The sequence below is a fragment of the Oncorhynchus kisutch genome, linkage group LG26 (assembly GCF_002021735.2).
Source record: "Oncorhynchus kisutch isolate 150728-3 linkage group LG26, Okis_V2, whole genome shotgun sequence".
NCBI classification, from domain to species: Eukaryota; Metazoa; Chordata; class Actinopteri; order Salmoniformes; family Salmonidae; genus Oncorhynchus; species Oncorhynchus kisutch.
This window is the reverse complement of record NC_034199.2, coordinates 25,067,653-25,095,530: the sequence shown is the minus strand read 5'-3', so window position 1 is coordinate 25,095,530 and position 27,878 is coordinate 25,067,653. Positions and strand designations below refer to the sequence as shown.

General features: G+C 43.8%; 1 protein-coding gene across 1 annotated transcript; it reads right to left on the bottom strand.

Annotated features, from left to right (window-relative positions):
• Positions 1 to 127: 127 nt before the first annotated feature.
• On the bottom strand, positions 128 to 20,584 carry LOC109871256 (gap junction alpha-5 protein-like). Its single transcript, XM_020462067.2, has 2 exons — positions 19,876 to 20,584; positions 128 to 1,535 (listed from the first exon to the last, which is right to left on the bottom strand). Exon 2 carries the CDS (start codon positions 1,503 to 1,505, stop codon positions 345 to 347), a length of 1,161 nt encoding a protein of 386 aa, XP_020317656.1. The 5' UTR covers positions 1,506 to 1,535; positions 19,876 to 20,584; the 3' UTR covers positions 128 to 344.
• Between the last annotated feature and the right edge of the window lie 7,294 nt (positions 20,585 to 27,878).

The following is a 27,878-nucleotide window of genomic DNA, read 5'->3' as shown; positions in this document are numbered from 1 at the left end:
CTGTCATCAAGGTAAATGGTGGCTATTTGAATAATCTCAAATATAAAATATATTTGGATTTGTTTAACACTTTTTTGGTTACTACATGATTCCATATGTGTTATTTCATAGTTTTGAAGGCTTCACTATTATTCTATAATGTAGAAAATAGTAAAAATAAAGAGAAACCCTTGAATTAGTATGTGTTGTAAAACTTTTGAATGGTAGAGTACCTGCTCCAGTTCAGTCTCTGGGTCTATAGACCCATCTCCTCTAGGCAGGGCCTCTCTCCTGCTGTGTCTGAAAGTCCTGTCTGCTCCCTCCTCTCTTTCTCAGCCCCTCTCTCGTTCTCTGTCTGTCTAGTTCTACACGGCCAAGTCATCTGGTCGGACCCGGCTGCTGGTACCGCTGGTCTTGCTGAAGCGGCGTTTGTCTTTCAGGTAGCTGGCGTGCAGCAGGGTTGGCGCGGAGCACCCGTTGGGCATCTCCCCTGGCATCTGGGTATAGCTCATTCTCAGGAATCCTCCCTCCCCTTCCAGGTCGTCATGGGAATGATGGCGCTCGGTGGCCATGTTGACGGAGTTCTGCTGGTGTGCCATCCTGTTGTTGAAGGGGTGAGAAGGCATGGAGGTCATGGGGTTCATGGGGTTCATCGTATCCGACGATGCCAGGCACTGGCTGAAGTCAGGGGGAGGGGTGCAGCCCGGAGAGTTGTGATGGGGCGGGGTGTCGGGGTCCCTGGTAACGGCAATGGCCACAGCGTTATGGGTGCGGTTCTTGAGGGCGGCGTGGGTACGCTTGCACTTCCTGATACGCCTGTAGGCCAGGTGGTAGAGCTCAACCACAGAGAGGAGCAGGGAGACACCAGACACCACCAGCATGAAGACGATGAACACGTTCTTCTCTGTGGGCCTGGACATATAGCAGTTGACTGGGTTGGGACAGGGCCAGGCCTTGCAATGGTATAGAGCCCTGAGGAAGACTCCATAGATCATGTATTGGACCACGATGAAGGTCACCTCCATCACTGTGCGGATCAGAATGCTCAGAATGTATGTAGATAACAGCGCTCCCCGCAGGCGAACCTGCCCTGACGCCTCCAGCACCTTCCCACAATCCCTCTGCTGGAGGTATGCCTTCTCCCCTGATACGCACCCCCCCTCTCCTCTCTCCTCCATCTCCTCCCTCTTCTCCTGCTCCCTCCTCCTTCGTTTCTCATCCCTCCGCACGATGTGCATGGCGTGGCCCATGTAGATCAGTGATGGCGTGGATACGAAGATGATCTGTAGGACCCAGTAGCGGATGTGTGCAATAGGAAACGCCTGGTCATAACAGACGTTGGTACAACCGGGCTGCTGGGTGTCGCACAGGAAGTCACTCTGCTCGTCTCCCCAGGAGGATTCTGCGGCCGTGCCCAGGACCAGGATCCTGAAGATGAAGAGGACGGTGAGCCACACCTTCCCCACTGACGTGGAATGTTCCTGAACCTCCTCCAGGAAGTTCCCTAGGAGACTCCAGTCCCCCATCACCACTGCTCACTGGTCACTGGCACACACCTGAGAGAGGAGAAGAGGGAGAGAGAAAGAAAGAGGGGCAGGGTGAGGGTAAAGGGAGAGAAAGAGGAGGGAGGGAGAGAACGAAGAAGAGATAGCGAGTGAAGAAGAAAGAAAATAGGGAGAGAAAATAAATGAGATAAAATGACTAGTGTGTGTGAGTGGCATGGTATGCATGTATAAATAGCCTGTGATTGGCCTGGAGACTGGACACGACACAAATGCCTGAGAAGGAATCTTTTCCCACGACACACACAAACATACTGTATATTTAAGGGCATTTCAAAGTAAATAGTGAGGTTGTTTCTGAGAAATGATATATAGTAGTTGGATGTTTGCGTTACTATTCCTGACACTGACACATTATAACTAGACAGAAAGGGTGAGGGGCCATAGGGCAGGACAAGGCTAGGAGCTAGTGGCCCCGAATGTTAGAAATGGAATGGAATTCTGTGCCCCTGACCTAACCCTACAATCTCCAACATCTCCGCCATATTGTCCAGAGCACAGCATCGGTCATTGGTCACCATGTTTGTACCGGTTAATTGAAGCCTTTGATGTTCCCTCGCTCGTCTCTCCGTTCCACTCCTCCTGTGATTTGTATCAGTGTGTGTGTGTGTGCCGTTGCCCCCTGACCGCAGTATGAGTAAGACTTTGCGTGTATCTACTGTCCCTATAAGGCATCTCAGCAGATCGTTTTATGAGTGTCATCAAACGCCCAATCATCGAAGTACGCACCAAGTGAACTGATCTGAATTTTACTACAATTATTCAACAGGCAAAAATAAAGTAGGCACACACACGCACGCACACACGCGCGCACACACACACACACACACACACATGCATCGTCCAGGTTTGGCTGGGGTAGGACGTCATTGTAAAAAGTTCTTAACTGACTTGCCTAGTTAAATAAAGGTTAAATAAAATAAATACATATGACCATGAGAGGTTTGACAGTACAGCTCTAGAGTTAGCCAAATTACAACCCTTAAGAGAGGTCCCTTTTGAGTGGCTTTGTTTAAGAAATCATATTGTTTGGGATTGGTTCCTCTGAGAATAAGAACAGGAAGTTGAGGAAAGGAGACATAGACTGAGACCGCTCAGCCCTCTGCAACCTCTGCTCTGTTCCGATTCTCAGCGTAGCTAAGATTCCGTTCCCACCATGACAGCCTGTGTGTGAGTATCCAGACAGACTGACAGACTAATTACTGCTCCTGTGATGGGTCTGTACCCCCGTGCTCCTACTTCTACCTCTCACCCCTCTTATCCTCCTCTGAGCGACCATGCCAACTCTGTCTGGGAACAACAACAAAAAGACTGTCAAATAAGATCAAGTCTCCAATTCGCATAGCGCCCCAACAGATCCACAGATGATGCAATCTCGATTGCAGTCCACACGGCCCTTTCCCACCTGGACAAAAAGAACACCTAAATGAGAATGCTGTTAATTGACTACTGCTCAACTAAGGACCCTGTGACTGAATACCTCCCTCTGCAACTGGATCCTGGACTTCCTGACGAGGGTAGGAAACAACACCTCAGCCACGCTGACCCTCAACATGGGGGCCCCTCAGGGGTGCATGCTTAGTCACCTCCTGTACTCCCTGTTCACCCACGACTGCGTGGCCACGATGAGACAGCCTATAGGGAGGAGGTCGGAGACCTAACAGTGTGGTGCCAGGGCAACAACCTCTCCCTCAACATGAGCAAGACAAAAGAGCTGATCCTGGACTCCAGGAAAGGGAGGGCAGAGCACACCCCCATTCACATCGACAGGGCTGTAGTGGAGAAGGTTGAGAGCTTCAAGTCCCTTGGTGTCGACATCACTAAGGACCTATCATGGTCCAAACTCACCAACACAGTCGTAAGGAGGGCACGCCAATGCCTATTCACCCTCAGGAAGCTGAAAAGATTTGGCATGGGTCATCAAATCCTCAAAAAGATCTAGAGCTGCACCATCAAGAGCACTGGTTGAATCACCACTTTGTATAGCAACTGCTTGGCATCTGACCGCAAGATGCTACAGAGGGTAGTGAGTATGGCCCAGTACATCACTGGGGCCCAGCTCCTTGCCACCCAGGACCTCTATACCAGGCGGTGTCAGAGAAAGGCCCAAAGAATAGACTGTTCTCTCTGCTTCCGCATGGCAAAAGGCTCTGGGACCAAAAGGCTCTTTAATAGCTTCTACCCCCAAGTCATACGTCTGCTGATCAGTTAATCAAATGGATACCCAGACTATTTGCATTGAATCCCTTATTTTATTCTTATCTATTCTTATTTTTTGCACTGACTCTCTTGCACAGGCTCAGTGTACACTCACTGACTAACCACACATAGACACTCCAACACACACACAAGCATATTGACTCTACACACAAACACACATACAGTACATTCACATTCCACACATTCTTGTCGTGATGTGAGTTTGTCCTATATTTATACACATATATATACATTTATTTAAAAAAATCCCAGTCCTCGTTTCTGCAGGAGGCCTTTTGCCTTTTGGTAGGCCATCATTGTAAATAAGAATTTGTTCTTAACTGACTTGCCTAGTTAAATAAAGGTTAAATAAAATAAAATTCCTTCACACTCTTCACACATGCTGCTGCTACTCTCTGTTTATTATCTATTCATAGTCACTTTACCCCTACCTACATGTACATACGACCTCAATATCCTTGACTAACCAGCAGTGGTGTAAAGTACTTAAGTAAAAATACTTTAAAGTAGTACTTAAGTAGTTTTTGGGGGGTATCTGTAATTTTCTTTACTATTTACAGTTTTGACAACTTTTTATTTTACTTCACTACATTCCTAAATAAAATAATGTACTTTTTACTCCTTACATTTGTCCTGCCACTCAAAAGTACTCGCTACATTTGGAATGCTTAGCAGGACAGGGAAATGGTCCAATTCACACATTTATCAAGAGAACATCCCTGGTCATCCTTACTGCCTCTGATCTGGTGGACTCACTATACACAAATGCTTTGTTTGTAAATGATGTCTCAGTGTTGGAGTGTGCCCCTGGCTATCCGTAAGTAAATAAAAAACAAGAAAATGGTGCTGTCTGGTTTGCTTAATATAAGGAATTTTAAATTATACATACTTTTACTTTTGATACTTAAGTATATTTTAGCGATTACATTTACTTTGATAATTAAGTACATTTAAAACCAAATACTTTTAGACTTTCACTCAAGTAGTATTTTACTGGGTGACTTTCACTTTTACTTGAGTAATTTTATGGTATCTTTACTTGTACTCAAGTATGACAATTAGATCGTTTTTCCACCACTGCTAACCCCTACACCGCACATTGACTCTGTGCCGGTACCCCTTGCAAATATCCTCATTATTGTTATTTTTATAGTGTTATTACTTTTCCTTTAGTTAACTTTTTTAAAACACTGCATTATTGGTTAAGGACTCGTAAGTAAGCATTTCACGGTAAGGTCTACTACACCTGTTGCATTCGGCGCATGTGACAAATACAATTAGATTTGATTTGAAGTCTGAGAAATAAACAGTCAGAAATATCAAGAGTGACTTAAGGGTGCAGGACTAAAGCAATCAGAAAGTTAACAGTAAACTAGAACAGCATGTGTGATTCACTGTGGGACAGCACAATGAAATATAGCCTACAGGGAAACAATATATGAGGTGAAAACAACAGACTTACTAGAAAGCTCAAGACACAAAATGACAAACTTTAACAAAAGATGACCTCACCACTTTGAGTAAAGTTCATCTGATCGCACCATTACTTGTGTTGACTAACTAAACACAACACTACTGTATGTAAACGTCTGGCCTCATATTGATACTAATATTGCAATGTTGGCCAGCCAGGCTACACAGCCAATAGGTTGTGTTGTAAACAGGTGAGGAAACCCTTTTGTCAGACCAGTCTGGTAGGAAAATGACTGTTTTAACTCCTACCTCCTGCCATTGTGAAGGCCAGGCTCTCACTCCCTTCCTCTAGTCGAGGCTAGCTCTTCCTCATTTCTTTGTGGCTCGCTGTAAACACATTATCTGATCACTACCCAAAGCTTTGATGACAGTTGGATGTAGAAAGGCTAGAAAGGTTCTGGCTGTGATTTTTTTTAAAGGACCCCATGGCACTATAAAAATCCATGTAATATGGTCTAACAATGACTTATCTCTGAACTTAATTAATGAAATCACTTTGCAAGCAATTATAGAGCATGGAATTTAAGAGCTCCTTGTTGGGAAGAGGCCTAATTTGATATGAATGAAAAATAAAGGAAAATGAGGAAGGGTGGAGGTGACGAGGAGTTCTTAACAAAAAGTGGTTGGCTAAAAGCGAAAATCTTTGGTTCAAATACAAAGGGGAGGGTTGCCCTTTTTGCCCCTGGAAAAATATGTTAAATAGCAAACAGTCTTGCGTATGTGTCATTACTTCAACAGAAAACGTCCAGTAATTTGTACACGTAACCACTTGGTACAGTAGCTGCCCATCTTTGCCGTCACATTTGAGATTGTTCTATTCCATTCCTGGGTGCCCAGTAATAATACACTGTACCCACTGACCACCGTCATAGCTGTCATATTGGTTTATAATATCTGTCTCTGAGTAATGGGGTATTTGGCAATGAGGTATCTAACACGGCACACACTGGGCATAGAATACCACTCTGATATGTCTCTGACATTGATCAGAACATAGGGACGTTACAGAAGGAAGCACCCGTGGTAAGAACTACTCAACGTTGGCCTGATTGGAATCCATGCTACAGGACTGCCACCTCATTTAACCACAGTAAGGTGACTGGGAACATGGACTAGTACAAACAGACCAGCTATGACCTCCGTAAGTCAATCAGAGGAAAAGAGACGTTACGGGGACAAAATGGAGTCGCAGTTCAATGGCTCAGACACGAGACAGATGTGGCAGGGACAACAGATAATCATGGATTATAAAGGGAAAATCAGCCCCAATCTCTGTAGCCAATGTGAGTAGAACACTTTAACCCTCGTAAGGCTGCCGGCCCGGACTGCATCCTCAGAGCACGCGCAGACCCGCTGGCTGGAGTGTTTACGGACATATTCAATCTCTCCCTACCCCAGTCTGCTGTCACCACGATCGCCTCGTAGCACTTGCTTCTGTCATCATGAAGTGCTTTGAAAGGCTAGTTAAGGATCATATCACCTCCACCTTACCCAATATCCTAGACCAACTGTAATTTGCATACAGCCCCAATAGATCCACGGATGACACAGTCACCATCCCACTGCACACTGCCCTATCTCATCTGGAAAAGAGGAATACCTACACTACATGGCCAAACATCTCAACATCTCATTCCAAAATCATGGGCATTAATATGGTGTTGGTCCCCCCTTTGCTGCTAGAACAGCCACTCTTTTATGAAGGTTTTCCACTAGATGTTGGCATATTGCTGCGGGGGCTTCCATTCAGCTACAAGCGCATTAGTGAGGTTGGGCACTGATGTTGGGCGATTAGGCCTGGCTCGCAGTCGGCGTTCCAATTCATCCCAAAGGTGTTCAATGGGGTTGAGGTCAGGCCTCTGTGCAGGCCAGTCAAGTTTCCACACTTGATCTCAGCAAACCATTTCTGTATGGACCTCGATTTGTGCACAGGGGAATTGTCATGCTGAAACAGGAAAGGTCCTTCCCCAAACTGTTGCCACAAAGTTGGAAGCACAGAATAATCTCAAATGTAATTATATGCTGTAGCATTAAGCTTTCCCTTCACTGGAACTAAGGGGCCTAGCCCGAACCATGAAAAACAGCCCCAGACCATTATTCTTCCTCCACCAAACTGTACATTTTGCACTATGCATTCGGGCAGGTAGCATTCTCCTGGCATCCACCAAACCCAGCTTTGTCTGTCGGACTGCCAGATGGTGAAGCGTGATTCATCACTCCAGAGAATGTGCTTCCACTGCTCCAGAGTCCAATGGCAGCAAGCTTTACACTACCCCAACCGACACTTGGCATTTGGTCATGGTGATCTTAAGCTTGTGTGTGGCTGTTCAGACATGGAAACCGATTTCATTAAGCTCCTGACAAACAGTTATTGTGCTGCTGTTGCTTTCAGAGGCAATTTGGAATTTGGTAGTGAGTGTTGCAACCGAAGACACAACTTTTACGAGCTACACGCTTTAGCACTCACAGGTCCCGTTCTGTGATCTTGTGTGGCCTACCACTTCGCGGCCGAGCTGTGAACATTTCCTAGACATTTCCACTTCACAATAACAGCACTTACAGGGGCAGCACTAGCAGGGCAGAAATTTGACGAACTGACTTGTTCGAAAGGTGGCATCCTATGACAGTGCTACGTTAAAAGTCACTGAGCTCTTCAGTACGGACCATTTGACTGACAATGTTTGTCTATGGAGATTGCATGGCTGTGTGCTCGATGTTATATGTCTGTCAGCAACGGATGTAGCTGAAATAGCCAAATCCACAAATTTGAAGGGGTTTCCATATACGTTTGGCCTTGTAGTGCATGTAAGAATGCTGTTCATAGACTCCAGCTCAACCTTAAACACCATAGTACCCTCCAAGCTCATCATTAAGCTCGGGGCCCTAGGTCTGAACCCGGCCCTGTAAAACTGTGTCCTGAACTTCCTGACAGGCCGCCCCCCCCAGGTGGTGAAGGTCAACACCTCTGCCACACTGATCCACAAAATGGGTCCCCACAGGGCTGTGAGCCCAGTCCCCTCATATGTACTCCCTGTTCACCCATGACTGTGTGGCCATGCACATCTCCAACTCAATCATCAAGTTTGCAGACGACATGACAGTGGTAGGCCTGATTACCAACAACGACGAGGTTTAGAGCCCTGGTGGAGTAGTGCCAGGAAAATAACCTCTCCCTCAACATAAAAAAAACAAAGGAGCTGATCGTGGACTACATACAGGAGACTGAAGAGGGAGCATGCCCCGATCCACATCAACAAGGCTGCAGTGTACAGGGTCAAAAGCTTCAAGTTCCTTGGCGTGCATATCACTGAGGACCTGAAATGGTCCCACAACACACACACACCAGGATGAGGAAGGCACAACAGCGCCTCTTCAACTTCAAGCGGCCAAAGAAATTCAGCATGCCCCTAAGACTCTCACGAACTTCACCAGATGTCACATTGAGAGCATTCTGTCGGGCTGTATCACCGCCTGGTACAGCAACTGCACCGACTTGAACAGCATGGCTCTCCAGGGGGCGCACTGCCTGCCTTCCAGAACATTTACAGCACTCAATGTCAAAGGAAGGCCAAGAAGATCATTAAGAACCTCAGCCACCCAAGCCACAGTCTGTTCCCTCTGTTACCATCTAGCAGATAGAGACAGTACAGAGCTGGGACTGAGAGACTGAGAAACCGCTTCTATCACAAGGCCATCAGACTGTTGAACAGCCATCACTGGCCGGCTACCTGCCCGGTACTCAGCCCTGCACCTTGAGACTAATGCCCCATGTACAGTATATAGAGTCATTGAACTCTGGTCACCTCATATTCTGTTTTATATACTGTTGTTTAGTAACTGTAACTGGGATTTTGTCTTGATTCTATTTTTGGTTATTGGTGTATTTGTATTGTATTTCCTGACATTCTACTGTACTGTTGGAGCTAGTAAGATCAGTGTTCACTGCACCTGCCATAACACCTGCAAATCTGTGTAAGTGACCAATAAACTTAGATTTGATTTGAGAGAGGATGGGCAAATGAAAGCATAGGCTGCATTGGCATAGAAAGAGTCTGGGGTCTGTATTGTAGTCTATAGAGATAGTTATTGTTAACAAAAAGAGAGTGAGAGTATATTGTATGTTTAGAGATGGTGTTTGAGGATGGACAGTAGGCCTACACACTTTGCATTAAGTGAGGTTGGACTACATTTAGTGAACATACTGTAAACACAGGGCTAGAGAGGTTTGGAAAAGTGGGTGTGATGCCTGAACTCATACCATAGGGGCCTTTAGTGGAGTAGCCTATAGATAGAGAATGGATCAGGAACCCAGAACATCAGCAAATAACAAGAAGGACACACCGAGTGATATGGACCACCTGTGGTTCAGTGTAGTAGTATTTACAGTAGTCTTTACATACATGGACATTGACTGGACCTGGGCTGGAGAGCAACCAGGGTATAGTCCATAGAGATGACATAGCTAGCAGACTGCATCAATAATGTGTGGTGGTAACTGATGTCCTAATTAAGGGCAGGTACAGACCCAGCAGCAGCAGCAGCAGGGCTGAAAAAGCCACCAGAATGAATACAGTGTTTTCTTTCAAAGCAAGCCAGGGAAGGAAGCAACACAACAGCAATAAATCCTGTCCGATGCCTCTACCCTCCTCTCCTTTTCTCTGCCTGGCCTCAAAGCATTGCGTTAGAGGGAAGTTAGTGATTTTCCAGCTGGAGATCAACCATTCCATTCATGGGACTGATCTCTACAACCTATAGCTGTCTTGTAAAACACTGACTGTTGGACTTTTGTCTGCCTTAACCAGTGCCATTTAACAAGTGATGACTAATTTGAAAAACCAAACCCACAACCTCAGAGCATTGAAGACTGGATAAAGGATGAACTATCTACAAGGAGCTCCCACAAGAGTAGTATCATAACTGGACAATCTACCATACTGACCTGTATGAGACTACATATCTATGTAGAACTATCCTGAGTTTCCATATAAAAAGATTGCCTCACACTGAAAAGACTGAGAGAAATCAGTCTTGCTCCAAAACATCATCAAATCAAATCAAATGTATTTATATAGCCCTTCTTACATCAGCTGATATATCAAAGTGCTGTACAGAAACCCAGCCTAAAACCCCAAACAGCAAGCAATGCAGGTGTAGAAGCAGGTGTAGAACGTCAACCCCTCTATCCTCTATTCTTTCCAACCCCTTCCCATCACAAACCCCTCACCATAATCCCATCCACCATTTCTCCTTCCTCTCCATGCATCCACCAGACAGGAACAACAGGGGCAGTGTTGATTTACACATTGTCCCTTTACTGCTCTCATCACTAGTCTGATCCGTAGATATTAAAACCAGTAGATAGTGATGGCACTGGCGTCATCGACATATTCCTAGGGAAAACTCCTGATGGCGCATGAAGCCACACGCATTTGAATTTGAAGCACGCCATATTGCTGAATGGCACCAAAAAATGTGCTGAAGATCATGGTGAAAGTGGCCGTAACTAGCAAAGGTCGATGTAAACGTTTTCATCCTGCCTGAGATAGTCAACCCAGTCCACCGGTCGTGATTGGTCTGTGGTCAGCACGTGGTCCTGTGTGACGACAAGTGTACACTCCGAGAGCGAAACGAGATGGGCAGGGCTAAAGCTTGAATGGGTGTAGACAAAGAAGAGCTCTTCACTAGATACCAAAATATTCAAAGGCCATTTTCTCAAAAGTGAGTTTACAAGTTGATCAACTATCAAAGCAGAATTACTTTCCCATTGTTCCTCAAAAATGCATTGTATGATATACCATTTTGTAGCTCTGAGTCTTTACTTTTATCCAATGTAAAAAACACCATTTCAAGTTTTGCTACATAAGACCGAATCCAGGTTGTGAGCATAAATGTAGTAGTCAGAATGGATTCATAGTGATCTTTAAAATAATTCACTGTGGGGATTGTGCTTGATCATAATAAACACATTTTAAAGGCCAAAACAGTCATGAATATTACAATTTTTGGGGGCTGTTCTGTTCATCGTAATTTACATAGACTTTCTAGGGTAGACCAGTAGCCAACCAGCAGAGCTCCACGCTCCAGAGGGGACACTGGGGGCCTGGTCTGATCAGTGACGCACACCCTCTCTGTCCCCATAGAATACAACAATATATAAAATACTATGCCTTCAGATAGTATTCACACCCCTTGACTTTTTCCACATATTGTTGTGTTACAGCCTGAGTAAGACAAACTGTGTCACTGGCCTACACACAATACCCCATCATGTCAAAGTGAAATAATGTTTTTAGAATATTTTACTATTTAATATAAAATGAAAAGCTGAAATGTTTTGAGTAAAGAAGTATTCAACCCCTTTGTAACGACAAGCCTAAATAAATTTAGGAGTAAAAGTTATCTTAACCTTTTTACTGCTGTGGGCTAAATCACAAAGTGTTTATTGGTAGTCTTAAACAAATCTACTTTGAAACAAAAGTATACACCTCACACACATGGTTATGGGCTTAAGAAAAAGAAGACACCTGTACCATGTCAGATATAGAGTTGGAATGTATTACATTTTGAGTTTGCGTCCCAATATTACACTTCCTACACATCGCAGAACACTGAAATATAACAAAACTGTTTGAAATAGAAACACCGGATTTCCACAGTAAAAAAATTATAATGTTGATTAATTATGATTATTTTTATTTTTTTTAAGAATAGTATTCCACCCATGATGCCACTAGAGGACGATTTGTTCATTTGACTGCAGGAAAGGTCACATAATAAGTTGCATGGACTCACTCTGTGTGCAAAAATTATGTTTAACATTCTCTTTGAAAGACAACCTCATCTCTGTACCCCACAATTATTTGAAAGGTCCCTCAGTCGAGCAGTGAATTTCAAACACAGATTCAATCACAAAGACCAGGGAGGTTTCCAAACTTTCGCAAAGAAGGGCATCTATTGATAGATGGGTAAAAAAAATGAACAGACATTGAATATCCTTTTGAGCATGGTGAAGTTATTAATTACACATTGGATGGTGTATCAATACACCCAGTCATTACAACGATACAGGCGTCCTTCCTAACTCAGTTGCCAGAGAGGAAGGAATCCTCTCAGGGATTTCATCATGAGGCCAATTGTGACTTTGAAACAGTTGCAGAATGTAATGCCTGTGATAGGAGAAAACTGAAGTTGGATCAACAACATTGTAGTTACTCCACAATACTAACCTAATTGACAGAGTGAAAATAAGGATGCCTGCACATAAAAAAATGAATGGAAAATGTTATGTTTGGGGAAAATCCAATAAAACACATTACTGAGAACCACTCTCCATATTTTCAAGCATAGTGGTGGCTGACTCATGTTATGGGTATGCTTGTAATCATTAAGGACTGGGGAGTTTTTCAGGATAAAAAAAATAAATGGAATGGAGCTAAGCACAGGCAAAATCCTAGAGGAAAACATGATTCAGTCTGCTTTCCACCAGACACTGGGAGATGAATTCACCTTTCAGTAGGACAATAACCTAAAACACAAGAACAAATATGTACTAGAGAGGCTTATTAAGGCAACATTGAATGGCCTAGTTATAGTTTCGACTTAAATCAGTTTGAAAATCTATGGCAAGAATTTAGAAAATAATAATGTGCAAACATTATACAACCCAGGTGTGCAAAGCTCTTCAAGACTTAACCAGAAAGACTCACAGCTGTAATCGCTGTCAAAGGTTATTATAACATGCATGGACTCAGGGGAGTAAATGAGATGTAACTGATGTTAATGAGATATTTCTGTATTTAATTTTCATGAAATTTGCAAAAATGTCTAAAAACATGTTTTTACTTTGTAATTATGGCATATTGTGTGTAGATGGTTGAGAGAGAAAAATCTATTTAAACCATTTTGAATTCAGGCTGTAACAGAACAAAGTGAGGAATAATTCAAGGGGTATGAATACTTTCTGAAGGCACTGTATATATACACATTATATACAGTGCATTATGGAAGTATTCAGACCCCTTCACTTTTTCGACAATTTGTTACATTACAGCATAATTCTAAAATGTATATATACATAAAACAAATATTTCTCATCATTCTACACACAATACCCCATACTGACAAAGCGAAAACCGGAGCAATCGGGGAGAAGGGCCTTGGTCAGAGAGTTGACCAAGAACCCAATGGTAACTCTGACAAAGCTCCAGAGTTCTTCAGTGAAGAAGGATAACCATCTCTGCAGCACTCCACCAATCAGGCCTATATGGTAGAGTGGCCAGACGAAAGCCAATCCTCAGTAAAAGGCACATGACAGCCCGCTTGGAGTTTGCCAAAAGCCACTCACATTCTTCTCTGCAGATCCTCTCAAGCTCTGTCCGGTTGGATGGGGAGCGTCGCCACACAGCTATTTTCAGGTCTCTCCAGAGATGTTTGAATTGGTTCAAGTCTGGGCTCTGGCTGGGCCACTCAAGGACATTAAGAGACTTGTCCCGACTTGTCTAGTTCTTGTACCTGATTTCCTCCAGATGGGATGCTTGGCATTCAGGCCAAAGAGTCAGACAATGTAGAAAATAGTACAAATAAAGAAAAACACTTGAATGAGTAGGTGTGTCCAAACTTTTGACTGGTACTGTATATGACTACGACTTTACCACAGCATCTTAAAAAACTTCAGACAATCAGAGTACGTAATAAGTCAATTTACACAGAGATTCCAGGCCATGCTCTGTTTAGATGAAACTTTTTAAGTCGTAGTGAAGAAGTGATATGCCTAATGCATAAACTTCGTATTATTGGCTAAACGGGTTTGTTTTGTCAGGTGGTATACACCATGTCTGGTTGGGAAATAGAGGAATGCAATGTCCTGTGTCTATGTTACCACTCTTTAAGGTGGCAGACATGGACAAATCTGGTAAAATTACTGAACTAAATATTGATTTTTATGTAGTCCTTGACCTGGATTTTTAAGGACTGTCTCAACAACTGTAGAAACAAAACATACTGTACCATGCCACTGTATGGCATAGTTTGCATTTTAAATGAATTCATACAAGCCTTTGCCAAATGCACATTATAACAAGGCAACAGTAAACATGTCATCCCCCATGAATGATGCAGCGCCCTACTTGGGCCAATAAGTATAATTTTGTCAATTATCTCCATGGCAAGACGCATCATTCACTCAAGATTCGTAAAAATTGTGCCATTGGTGTCTGAGATTGTGTGTGACAAATGTACATACAGTTGATTACTATAGCGCCCTCGTTTGACCAATCAGTATAATTTAGTCAATGCCGGATCTCTATGGCAAGACAAATCATTCACCCATGTTTTGTCAAAATCAGGCCAGTGGTGTCTGAGCTAGACTTATATCCCTGAGCATGTGTGCCAAATTTCATCACTCTGAGTCAAGCAGATCAAGAGATATAAACATGTGCCTGTTATTAACCGTGAGGTTAATATGAATGTTCTTCCATATGTTGAGTCTTGACAGTGTTTGCAACATGTGTGCCAAATTTAGTTACAATACGAATATCCTTGACTGATATTTATGCATTTATGTGACAGACCACACCCATGTGAGTGTTTATTGGTCAATAGCGGCCATGTTGTTTTAGGTACTCGTCTAGAAAATATTGCATTGAGAGAACTTTGTCCATAGATGCCACATCAAGTTTTGTGCAGATCGGTCTTTTGATGCCCGGTGTCATAAAGTTGCCTTGTTGGAAGAGGTTTATGATCCCCCCTAAATACCTTTTCCCCTTTTTCTCTCCACTCTACAGATCGGTCTTTTGGTGCCCGGTGTCATAAAGTTGCCTTGTTGGAAGAGGTTATGATCCCCCCCTAAATACCTTTTCCCCTTTTTCTCTCCACTCTACAGATCGGTCTTTTGGTGCCCGGTGACATAAAGTTGCCTTGTTGGAAGAGGTTTATGATCCCCCCCTAAATACCTTTTCCCCTTTTTCTCTCCACTCTACAGATCGGTCTTTTGGTGCCCGGTGTCATAAAGTTGCCTTGTTGGAAGAGGTTTATGATCCCCCCTAAATACCTTTTCCCCTTTTTCTCTACACTCTACAGATCGGTCTTTTGGTGCCCGGTGTCATAAAGTTGCCTTGTTGGAAGAGGTTATGATCCCCCCCTAAATACCTTTTCCCCTTTTTCTCTCCACTCTACAGATCGGTCTTTTGGTGCCCGGTGACATAAAGTTGCCTTGTTGGAAGAGGTTTATGATCCCCCCCTAAATACCTTTTCCCCTTTTTCTCTCCACTCTACAGAATGGACTTTTGGAAAGCCCTTTGTTAACATAGAGAGTATGGTAACATCAAAAGGTTGGGGTAAAGAACAATCTTTCTGTAATCCAACCATTTGAAAGTGTCCGTTGATACATGGTAGAATATGATGTCAGATCAGTTGTTGTCTAGGACATTATATCTGATGATAGGACGACATAAAATGTATCTTGGAAAGTCTAGACATTCTAGTTATCGGATTCACATGGAATTGTTGTGCAATTTAAATGTTTAAATATGAAACCATTTGTGAAAAGATTAAATGTAATTTTCTTCTAAATGAGAGAATTGTTTTCATTATGTAAACTATGATCACTATCACTATGATCACTCTGTGGCCACGCCCAAGTGAACAGACATTGGTTGAGAAATATGAAACACGCCTTCCTCTGAACCCACCACAAAAGCACAGTCAACCTTGTGTTCCCGATGACGTGAGGATGTCCATACGTTTAAAAGGGCTAATATCGACTGCAACCTAACAAAATTAATTTATGTTCCCGACGACATGAGGACTGGTGGGTGTCCATTCATTTAAAAGGGCTAATTTCAACATGGAGGTGATGATCGCCACGCTGGAAGGATGAATTTCGACTACACCAGCCAGAATATAGCATGAGCTGATTATGGCAACTTGGTATGAACTTTGAACTCTTATTCACTAAAGAAGTGATACATCCTAGACTTCGAGTTATCAGCAGCTGTAAACATGCGTGGCCTAGGAAAGGACGGACAATCTCTTCAGAATGATAGGGTACTACAACGTATCCATTCTACCACATGACAACAGACGACAACGTATCCGCCCAGAAATATTCTTCAAAGGACAAGGGAGATCTCTGCTGGGCAACCCAGCCTTCCATCTTCGACCAATCTATCGAAGCGCAGCTCAGAGTAAATATATTTCTTGCATTTTCCTTTTCCGAATGGGCGGTTATTTATAATGCACAAGATTCTGTATTTACGATAGCATAGGTCCGATAGAGACCCAATCCTTTTGTTCCTCAGTCTTCCCGCTCTTTCATTCAAACCCAACCCCCTTTCATTGTCTAACCAGCCGTCATATCGTTTCATTCGCTAGGGACGTTTTCTTCTATGACATAATTAGTAATCAATGTATGATCCATCCTGTCTATATGTAATTCTGAGTGATTATTTAGGTATTTAGTAAATAAATAATTAAACCAAATTTAGTATTGCTGATTCAACTTGTTAGCCAGTTGAACTCTATAAAAAAAATCCGTGGTGCCCCGACTTCCTAGTTAATTACATTTACATGATTAGTTTAATTGGGTAATATTAATTACAGAGAATTGATTTGATAAATGTCATATATCATTTAATCCATAGTAAAGACACGACACAGGAGAGTAGCGTTAAGTGTTTGTCGCAAAATTAAAATGTTGGAAAATCCATCATGGCCGACCTTATGGGTCACTGAGGCAAATCTGTTCCTTGTGAGGAGAGGGACCTATGCACTGCATTTCATGATTTTAGGTCAAATGGGGTGAGGCGCGTGACCTTTCAAAGTTAACATGTTCAATCTATTGTTATAGCACCACCATCTGGCCAATCTATGAAAGTTTTTAATTCCAGATCTCTGTGGCAAGACGCATCATTCACCCAAGTTTCGTCAAAATCGGGCCAGTGCTGTCTGAGATATCGTGTGTGACTAACGTACAAACGAACATACTAACTGACTAACAGACGGAGACAAATCCACAGTCCCCGCCCCGATTTCATTGTGGGGGAGAACAAAATATCCTCATCAATAACAGTCCCGAATGCATATACTGTGCAGTGACAGCTTAGTAAAAGTGGCACAACTTCAGAGACATATTAAGAAAACATAAAGTCCTCCTCCTCCCACCTCTCTCTATGAAGTCCCAGCACACTGCTTGTTGTACCATTGGAGAACAAAGAGGTTGGGTAAGGATGCGACCCCCACCCTGACATAAGGCAGGTGCTCAATCGTTGTTTTGGTTTTAACATGGATGCCAGGTGGGCCTTTTATCTGACAAAAACACCCAACAGTTTTTTAGTAGGCGGCCTGAAACATGAGAGGAAGAAAGATTGAAGAGAGAGAAAGAGGGGAATAGTAAAGTATATATACAATTCATTAGGTACACCCCGTTCATGAAAATCTTGCTATATAAAGCAGGCAGACAGGTATTGATGCAGTTACTGTTGAAATGAACATTAAAATGGGTAAAACAAGTGACCTAAGTGACTTGGAGCGTGGTATGATGGTTGGTGCCACGCGCGCCGGTTCCAGTATCTCAGAAACGACAGTGTCTAGAGTTTACAGAGAACGGTGCGATAAACAAAAAACATCCAGTCAGTGGCGGTCCTGTTGGCGAAAACAGCTCGTTGATGAGAGGTCGAAGGAGAATGACAAGAATTGTGCAAGCTAACAGGTGGACCACAAACAGGCAAGTAACGGCGCAGTACAACAGTGGTGTGCAGAATGACATGTCAGAATGCACAACTCGCCGGTCCTTGTCATGGATGGGCTATTGCAGCCAGACTGGGTTCCACTCCTATCAGCTAAAAACAAGAACAAGTGCCTCCAGTGGGCATGTGATCACCAACACTGGACAATTAAGGAGTGGAAAAAATCTCCTGGTTCCTGTTGCGTCATGCTGATGGCAGAGTCAGAATTTGGCGTAAGCAGCAGGAGTCCATGGATCCATTCTGTCTAGTTTCAACGGTACAGGCTGGTGGCAGTGGTGTAATGGTGTGGGGAGTATTTTCCTTGCACACTTTAGGTCCCTTGATACCAATTGAGCAATGTTTCCATGGCCTGAAGAATTCAGGCTGTTCTGGAACCGGTACTAGATGGGTGTACCTAATAAACTGTATATGTGTATATGAGACATCAACAGTTTGAGGTCTGAATGGCCCTCCTCTCTAAACACATTGACTATTAACTGACTTAGTTTAGCCATGGAGGGGCAGGGGTGGGGTGGGTACAGACCCCCTGGGTGAGTTGGGGGGAGGCAGCGGGAGACGGAGGGAGAAATACTTCCTAAATCACAGAGTGGGTTAGTCACCTGCCACACGACTGCTACTTATATATAGAGCAGCGAGCCACCAGCAAGCCCTGAGGACTGGCGAGCCATGTATCAGTCACCGTCTCACCCCACCAGACGCCACACAGCTAGCCAGATCATCTGCTACCTTACATGGAGGGCTGCCTTTTCGTCTGCCACTAACTGTACACAGACCCACAGCCCTGTTATGAGCTATTGTTTTAACTGTGTTACACTGGGTCGCTCAGCCCAGACACCAGCCTGTTGCCGGAGGGGAAGACTATTGATGTTTGATCATCAATTATAGTACCTGCATTAAAGTTTTGTTATAAAAGTAAATGTTCATTGCAGGTATTGTACATGATTCTAGTTTGATACTAAAGTTAAGTTGCTATATGCTTTGCCTTTGGGAAGTACATTTATATTTACTGTGGTTCTTAGGATTATCAAATTGGATTTCATCTTTTCATGAGGTAGAGAGTGAGGTGATAATCAGTAGCATGCAAAACAGAGACCAGGTGTGTCTTGATGTTTCCTGCAGTTACAACCAAATCTCAATTATGGCCCCCAAAAGGCTACATCCAGCCATGGTCATGAGACAATGCATCTATAGGTGAACAAAGAGATGAAAAGGGTACACATCTGTCATGTCATTTAATGCCGAATTGGTGAAAGTCTTGTATTTGTTAATGATCCTGTTTTTGATATTTCATGTAAGCAATCTTATGTCAAGCCATCCAATCTGAGGTCATGTAAATTATTGTAGATTTAAAATGGTGTTGTAGCTGTATGAATAACCTTCATGAAAGAAACACTTAATATAAGGACATTTACTGCTCTAAGAGACCCGTGTCATCTTAGACAGCGGAACAGTGGAGTCGTTTGTTAAAATATATTTGTCTCTGGAGCTGCTGGCTGGCTGGATGAGTCAGTGTTGAGAGAGAGTGAGACTAACACACACCAGGACCCCTATAAATCGTCCCTACACTCTTCTCTGTGACAGATACCTCACTGCTATGGACCAGCGCCCTGTCAATGCTCTGTCTCAACTAGTAAAAGACAGAGACACTGGGTATGATGCTTTAGTGGCCCAGCAACTATATAGTATGAATACAAGAGACAGATGTTAATAGAATACCTCTATAAAACCCTCACACACACTCACTTAGTGACAGCTGTGTGAGTCCTGTTAGCCTTGAGTGCACCTATGAAAAGGGACAAATGAAGACTCTGGTCCATTTCCACAAGTTTCCTGTTCTACTTTGAAGTGTCCTTCCTATGTTTATGTATCCCATCGAGGGTGATGTGGTGGTAAATTACCTTTTCGTGCTACAGATGGTGATGGCTGTCAGTACTGAGGAAGAGGGTCCTAGCTGCTTCCCATAAGGGTCTTCACCTCAGAGACTGATGGAACGGTGGAGGGTGGATTGGACCGGGCCGTAGAGGTGTGGTGACCTGGTGGGATGATTGGAGATGGGACCGGGTCGTAGAGGAGTGATGACCTGGTGGGATGATTGGAGATGGGACCGGGCCGTAGAGGTGTGGTGACCTGGTGGGATGATTGGAGATGGGACCGGGCCGTAGAGGAGTGATGACCTGCTGGGATGATTGGAGATGGGACCGGGCCGTAGAGGTGTGGTGACCTGGTGTGATGATTGGAGATGGGACCGGGCCGTAGAGGAGTGATGACCTGGTGGGGTGATTGGAGATGGGACCGGGCCGTAGAGGTGTGGTGACCTGGTGGGATGATTGGAGATGGGACCGGGCCGTAGAGGAGTGATGACCTGGTGGGATGATTGGAGATGGGACCGGGCCGTAGAGGAGTGATGACCTGGTGGGATGATTGGAGATGGGCTGGTTCGGAGGACAGAGGTTGGTGGAGACCAGTGATCCTGAGCCGTACCTCTTGCAGACACACCGTCAGATATAATCAACAGGAGCTGGGTAGATCAGAGAAGAATAGGATTTCTGTAGAGTGGAGTAGGATCTCTGTAGAGTAGAGTGGAGTAGTGCTGGAGCTCTGTGCCGCCCCAGGGTGGGAATGCTAACTTGTGCAGGGGGCACGGGAAGAAAAGCAGGGGCATCATGAGAGAGGATTTCCTCTCTGCCCTCCTCCCTGCCTCTCTCTCATCCGCAGTCTCCTCCCTCCCTCCGCAGTCCCCTCCCTCCCTCGCCTTCTTATGGTACATCCCTCTCACAGATTCCCTGGTAGGCTCCCTGGCACTTTATTTTGGTGGGAAGAATTCCTTAGCATCGGGAAGGGAAGTGGAATTGTGTTCAGGGATCAATAGGAATTCCGTTCTGACAAAGCTTTCAGAGGCATTTACTTAGTCGTTGTTGTGTGTTTTACTTAGTCGTTGTTGTGTGTTTTTTGTTTTACTACCATCAACAGTACATTGTCTTTAAAGTGGTAGTCAGCATAAGCAACAGTCTGACATTGCAACACATATTTTCCCAGCTTACTATATAACTACCGTGATTTTTTTTTGGTGGCGAAATGTGTAGGTAACATCATTAATTATGTCAAGGAATATACCAGGTAGAATCACTCTACCATGGAAAGAAATATGAGATTTCATATGAATGCAAGTAGTTATGAAGCATAAGCCTTCGCTGTTATACATTGTTCAGTAAGTTTTGTGGAAAATGTTTAGTAAAGCAACGTTTTAAGTATGTTATTCACAGTAAATAATGTCACTGTTATATGTGAAACAGGTTTAATGTTTTATAATAAGTTTACAATAAAAATATAGATTTTATGCAAATATTATAGGTTACAAACAAAAACATGATTTATGATGATCAGGGTTCAATAAGCATTTAAATTAGACAGAATTGGGTACCCCACCCTCGTTCAACTACTATGTAATGATAAAGTCAGGGATAATACAAGTTTATCTGGCATACTGTATAATAAAGCATGCCCCACGGATGCCAAAAACAATCTACCCCCTCCACTCTGTGCTGAGAATACCTGTTTTGGTCATGTCTTCTCTTCTTTTCTCTCCCTCCTCCCTTGCTCTCAAACACAGTCCTGCTCTGAAGTCAGGAGACAGAGTTTGGGATGCCAGCCGATTACTCCTCCACACCCTCCTACTCCTGTTTCTCCTTCTCTCTCCTTTTCTCCTGTACACAGAGCCAGTGTCTGGCCTGGCTGATTTCACTGTTCTAGATGTACGGGCCTGCAGCTATATGATGACATTATATAGTGTCAATCCTTTAGGTTGTGATTCCTACTTGATGCAGGGCAGCCTGTTCGAACGACTGTTATTACAGTAAGTAGTGAGGGCACACACACACACATAGACACACACGTGAATACAAACATACACGCACGCACACACACACACATACACACACACACACACGCACACGCACACACACAGGCAGATACACAGACATTATGACAATGCTAATTTAATGGCAGGGGCACCTCTGTCAAATGTGACATTGCTTCCATCACCTTTTGGGAATTCTGATCTCTAATGAGAGGGGTGAGAGGAGAGACGGACCTTTCCCCCCCCCAACACACACATGGAAACATACTCCCTACAGTATGTGTTGTCTGTGCTGGTCCTAGATCAGCCAGATCTCCAGTGGTGTTACTCTGCGGGTTACTCTAGATCTGAATAGTAATGTAAAAGAGCCCGTTCTCCCTGTAACAAGTCTGTCTTTGATGGCGGACCGTGGAGAATGCCTGTGCATGTATATATACATCTGAGAAACTAGTTAATGATGTAGATATCATGCTGTGCGCCTTGAGGCTGAATCAATCAATAATAGTCTTAAAGGAAATGTTTAAGGAAAGAAAATATGTTAATAATTCCTAATCACTCTATTTTCATTCTAAGGGATATTCAACCCCTTTTCACCTCTTAGTGTTTATCATCATCAGGCAGGATTATGGTGAGAGCAGAGTTTGTTTAGTCAAACAGCATCAAGTCAAATCAAATCAAATGTATTTATATAGCCCTTCGTACATCAGCTGATATCTCAAAGTGCTGTACAGAAACCCAGCCTAAAACCCCAAACAGCAAGCAATGCAGGTGTAGAAGCACGATGGCTAGGAAAAACTCCCTAGAAAGGCCAATACCTAGGAAGAAACCTAGAGAGGAAGATGTTCAAATGTTCATAAATGACCAGCATGGTCGAATAATAATAAGGCAGAACAGTTGAAACTGGAGCAGCAGCACAGTCAGGTGGAAGTTGAAACTGGAGCAGCAGCATGGCCAGGTGGACTGGGGACAGCAAGGAGTCATCATGTCAGGTAGTCCTGGGGCATGGTCCTAGGGCTCAGGTCAGTTGAAACTGGAACAGCAGCATGGCCAGGTGGACTGGGGACAGCAAGGAGTCATCATGTCAGGTAGTCCTGGGGCATGGTCCTAGGGCTCAGGTCCTCCGAGAGAGAGAAAGAAAGAGAGAAGGAGAGAATTAGAGAACGCACACTTAGATTCACACAGGACACCGAATAGGACAGGAGAAGTACTCCAGATATAACAAACTGACCCCAGCCCCCCGACACAAACTACTGCAGCATAAATACTGGAGGCTGAGACAGGAGGGGTCAGGAGACACTGTGGCCCCATCCGAGGACACCCCCGGACAGGGCCAAACAGGAAGGATATAACCCCACCCACTTTGCCAAAGCACAGCCCCCACACCACTAGAGGGATATCTTCAACCACCAACTTACCATCCTGAGACAAGGCTGAGTATAGCCCACAAAGATCTCCGCCACGGCACAACCCAAGGGGGGGGGGCGCCAACCCAGACAGGATGACCACAACAGTGAATCAACCCACTCAGGTGACACACCCCCTCCAGGGACGGCATGAGAGAGCCCCAGCAAGCCAGTGACTCAGCCCCTGTAATAGGGTTAGAGGCAGAGAATCCCAGTGGAAAGAGGGGAACCGGCCAGGCAGAGACAGCAAGGGCGGTTCGTTGCTCCAGAGCCTTTCCGTTCACCTTCCCACTCCTGGGCCAGACTACACTCAATCATATGACCCACTGAAGAGATGAGTCTTCAGTAAAGACTTAAAGGTTGAGACCGAGTTTGCGTCTCTGACATGGGTAGGCAGACCGTTCCATAAAAATGGAGCTCTATAGGAGAAAGCCCTGCCTCCAGCTGTTTGCTTAGAAATTCTAGGGACAATTAGGAGGCCTGCGTCTTGTGACCGTAGCGTACGTGTAGGTATGTACGGCAGGACCAAATCAGAGAGATAGGTAGGAGCAAGCCCATGTAATGCTTTGTAGGTTAGCAGTAAAACCTTGAAATCAGCCCTTGCTTTGACAGGAAGCCAGTGTAGAGAGGCTAGCACTGGAGTAATATGATCAAATTTTTGGGTTCTAGTCAGGATTCTAGCAGCCGTATTTAGCACTAACTGAAGTTTATTTAGTGCTTTATCCGGGTAGCCGGAAAATAGAGCATTGCAGTAGTCTAACCTAGAAGTGACAAAAGCATGGATGAATTTTTCTGCATCATTTATGGACAGAAAGTTTCTGATTTTTGCAATGTTACGTAGATGGAAAAAAGCTGTCCTCGAAATGGTCTTGATATGTTCTTCAAAAGAGAGATCAGGGTCCAGAGTAACGCCGAGGTCCTTCACAGTTTTATTTGAGACGACTGTACAACCATTAAGATTAATTGTCAGATTCAACAGAAGATCTCTTTGTTTCTTGGGACCTAGAACAAGCATCTCTGTTTTGTCCGAGTTTAATAGTAGAAAGTTTGCAGCCATCCACTTCCTTATGTCTGAAACACATGCTTCTAGCGATGGCAATTTTGGGGCTTCACCATGTTTCATTGAAATGTACAGCTGTGTGTCATCCGCATAGCAGTGAAAGTTTACATTATGTTTTCGAATAACATCCCCAAGAGGTAAAATATATAGTGAAAACAATAGTGGTCCTAAAACGGAACCTTGAGGAACACCGACATTTACAGTTGATTTGTCAGAGGACAAACCATTCACAGAGACAAACTGATATCTTTCCGACAGATAAGATCTAAACCAGGCCAGAACATGTCCGTGTAGACCAATTTGGGTTTCCAATCTCTCCAAAAGAATGTGGTGATCGATGGTATCAAAAGCAGCACTAAGGTCTAGGAGCACGAGGACAGATGCAGAGCCTCGGTCCGATGCCATTAAAATGTAATTTACCACCTTCACAAGTGCTGTCTCAGTGCTATGAAGATCAAGTGATCTGGAACAGAGAGGTTACGCTCTCCAATTTAACGAAATCTCAACATTTACAACAGAGCAGCAGTGCCAGGATGGGGGCTGTGTGTGGGGAGGATCGTGTGGGGGGGGGGGGGGGGGGCACTCTGCCTGATCGTATTAACATAACCTAGTAACCCCCCCACCCCCACATACTACCCCCACTGGTGACTTGACACGATTTCAGCCCTGCTGCTCCTGTGTCCGAGGGAAACCAGGCTTGACCCCAGGCTCCCCCAAAACACCCTCCCACCCCACTGTAGCTGTAGTCCTGGGTTGCCTGGGTTACACCATTGTGGAAAATTGAACAAAAGTTCAGTTCAACACACACAAATAGCACAACTGACCTGACAATGGCTTTAAAGAGACAAAAACAGTGATATGTTGTGATATACAATGACACTATCCCCAAACCTTACGTGTGTGTGTGTCTGTGCGCACATACGTGTTCGCACATAGGTGAGATATGTGCTCTAAGTATGTGCTGAGTGATTTGCCAGGGCAGTCTGCATTCTTCTTACATACTAAACCACATACAGTAAGTGATCCAAGTAGGCCTCCTGATAAACCAGTGTTGTTCTAATGTAGCCCTCTCTCTCAGTCATTCGATAGGCAAACCCAGAGATGTTGCTCCCATTCCTGCATGGGCCCTATTGATTCCCTGATCCAGCAAGGTGGGACAATCTACTGTTCTGCCCTCAGAGCAAGGCAGTTAACCCTCAACAACACTTGCTCCCTGGGTGCCGATGATGTGGACGTCGATTAAGACAGCACCTCTCTGATTCAGAGGGGTTGGATTAAATGCGTAAAACACATTTTGGTTGAATGCATTCAACTGACGAGGTATCAGACCACTGCTTTTTAGACCCCTCTGAGCTCATCATCATAGTGCTGTTATCCCAGACCTGAGGGATAGAGGGAATATATGGGTCATGTGTGTTAAGGTTGACTGTCGGTTCCCCTCTCTAACCTCCTCCCTTCACCTCCCTCCTATAGCCGCCTCCTAAAGACTGGAGACTGTCATTACATCCTGCTTACGTGTGTGTGTTTTCTATTCAGCCTCTCAATGATAATTTATGTGCCTTCTAGGCTTTGCCCATATAGAGAATTCTGAGAGGGATTACTTCCATTCGTTGTTACGTAAAGGGGAGAAAAAACCTACAGTTATAGGACAATCGACAAAAAGGTTATACTAATATATTACAATTAGCCTATTTCTTAGGAATGTCTCTTTCATCAGTTATTGATGGGGAAAATACTGGAACATATGCTGGGCCATTGTTATTCAAATTAAGATTTTATCAATGTTTATATTCAAAATGTTCCATGAGTTTTCTGACTTTTTCCTTTAGTAGACCTAACATAACTGACTGGTCTTTTCTTCAAATCAAAACAAGCAGAAATGTAAATTGGTCCCTGCTAGTTCTTCCTCCACCATGAGTACAAGGCAATCAAGACAGGGAGAAAGCTAGAGGAAATTTGGGCTTTAAAGCTATGCTTGTCTCCAGTCGAGTTTGAACTGAGCAGCTGAGTAGGAGAGAGCTAACAAATGCAGGAAGAGATGTATCTACAAAGCTCCCTTGCCAAAGACAACTACCTCAGATACGAGGACAGATATGCAACGAGTGCGTGTGGACTGAAATGGCTCCTTTTGTGATAGAAGGCAGAAAAGGGTGTGTATTGTGTGTGTGTGTGCTAATACGTCCATGAAAACAAACTAAATGAATGAGGAGGGCATCGCTCATCAACTTGGCCAGTGAATATGGGTACATCTATATGAATTCAATCACTTTTGACAGCATCCCTTTTGATTTTAACGAAACCTTCCATACATATTTGCTCATTGTAGAAATGCTCAGAAAGTGACTTTTTGGATCTGAATGCCAAACCATTCAAGAGATAAAGGTGACCCAATTTGCATATCCCACCATACCATGAAACATCCATGTCTTCATCACTGGGGAAGATAAACGGTTGAGATTGATATAATTTGAAATCTTACAAACAGAGTTGTCAAACAATTTTATAATTTCTGGGGAAAAAATGACATTTAACCTTTAACGTCCATAATCTAAGAAGGTGTAAACTCCGATGTTTTTATTTAAATATTCTCATACGTTGTAGCTGTTTTACAGCATCTAATGGTTTTTTGTTGTGCCCATGATCATTTGAAACATAACATGCTCTCAAATACAGGGTGGGTGTGCTGTTTTGGCTGATAAACAAATAGAATTTATGTTCAAACTTTTAAATGGTACCACAAAGATGATTGGAGGTCCACACAACAGAATATTGACTTGAGTGGCAAAATCCATTGTTTTAAAGTATACTGTAAATCTACCATAGGAAACATATTGAAATGATAGAAATATAGATAATAGAATAGACATGACAATTTCAGTTGACATTTAACAGTAGGTGGACTGGTGGTTATCTTTGTGGTAGTAATTAGGAGTTAACATTTCAATACAATTTAAATGTCAATGGTGTACCAGCTAAATTGCAGTGGTCTGAAGGTTTAGGTCCATTCTACTTATATGATTGAAATGGAACTCACCCTATATTCAAGAGCATGTTGTGTCTCAACCAAATGGCTGGCACTACACAAAAACCTTAAATGATGTGAAATAGTGTGTAAGTTACAACAACGAATAGATTAGATTGATTATTATATTTAGTCATGTGCACAGGGTCGAAGATGTAGTTGCAGTGTACAGTGAAATACTTAAGCCCCGAGCTCCAACAGTGCATGTGTGGGGGCATGGGGGCAGGGGAACAGGGAGCTGACAAGTGGTGGCTATTCAACAGCCTGATGTCTGGGGGTAGAAGCTATTGGCCAGTCTGTTAGTTTTAGCCATGATGCTCCTGTCCTGCCCGTGCCTGAGTAATGGAAGCGGGGAGAACAGGCTCAGATGGTGAGGTCCTTGATGAAATTTGGCGTTTGAGAAACATGGATAAACTTCTAATTCTGATGTGAGAGAGAGCGCTAGTTGCAAAAGAGATGCTGTCAAAGTGATTCAATTCAAATGGATTCATCCACATAACTATATTACGCAACAGATAATACCCAATCACAGGCCCAGGGTTCGACTGAAGGGTCACGGA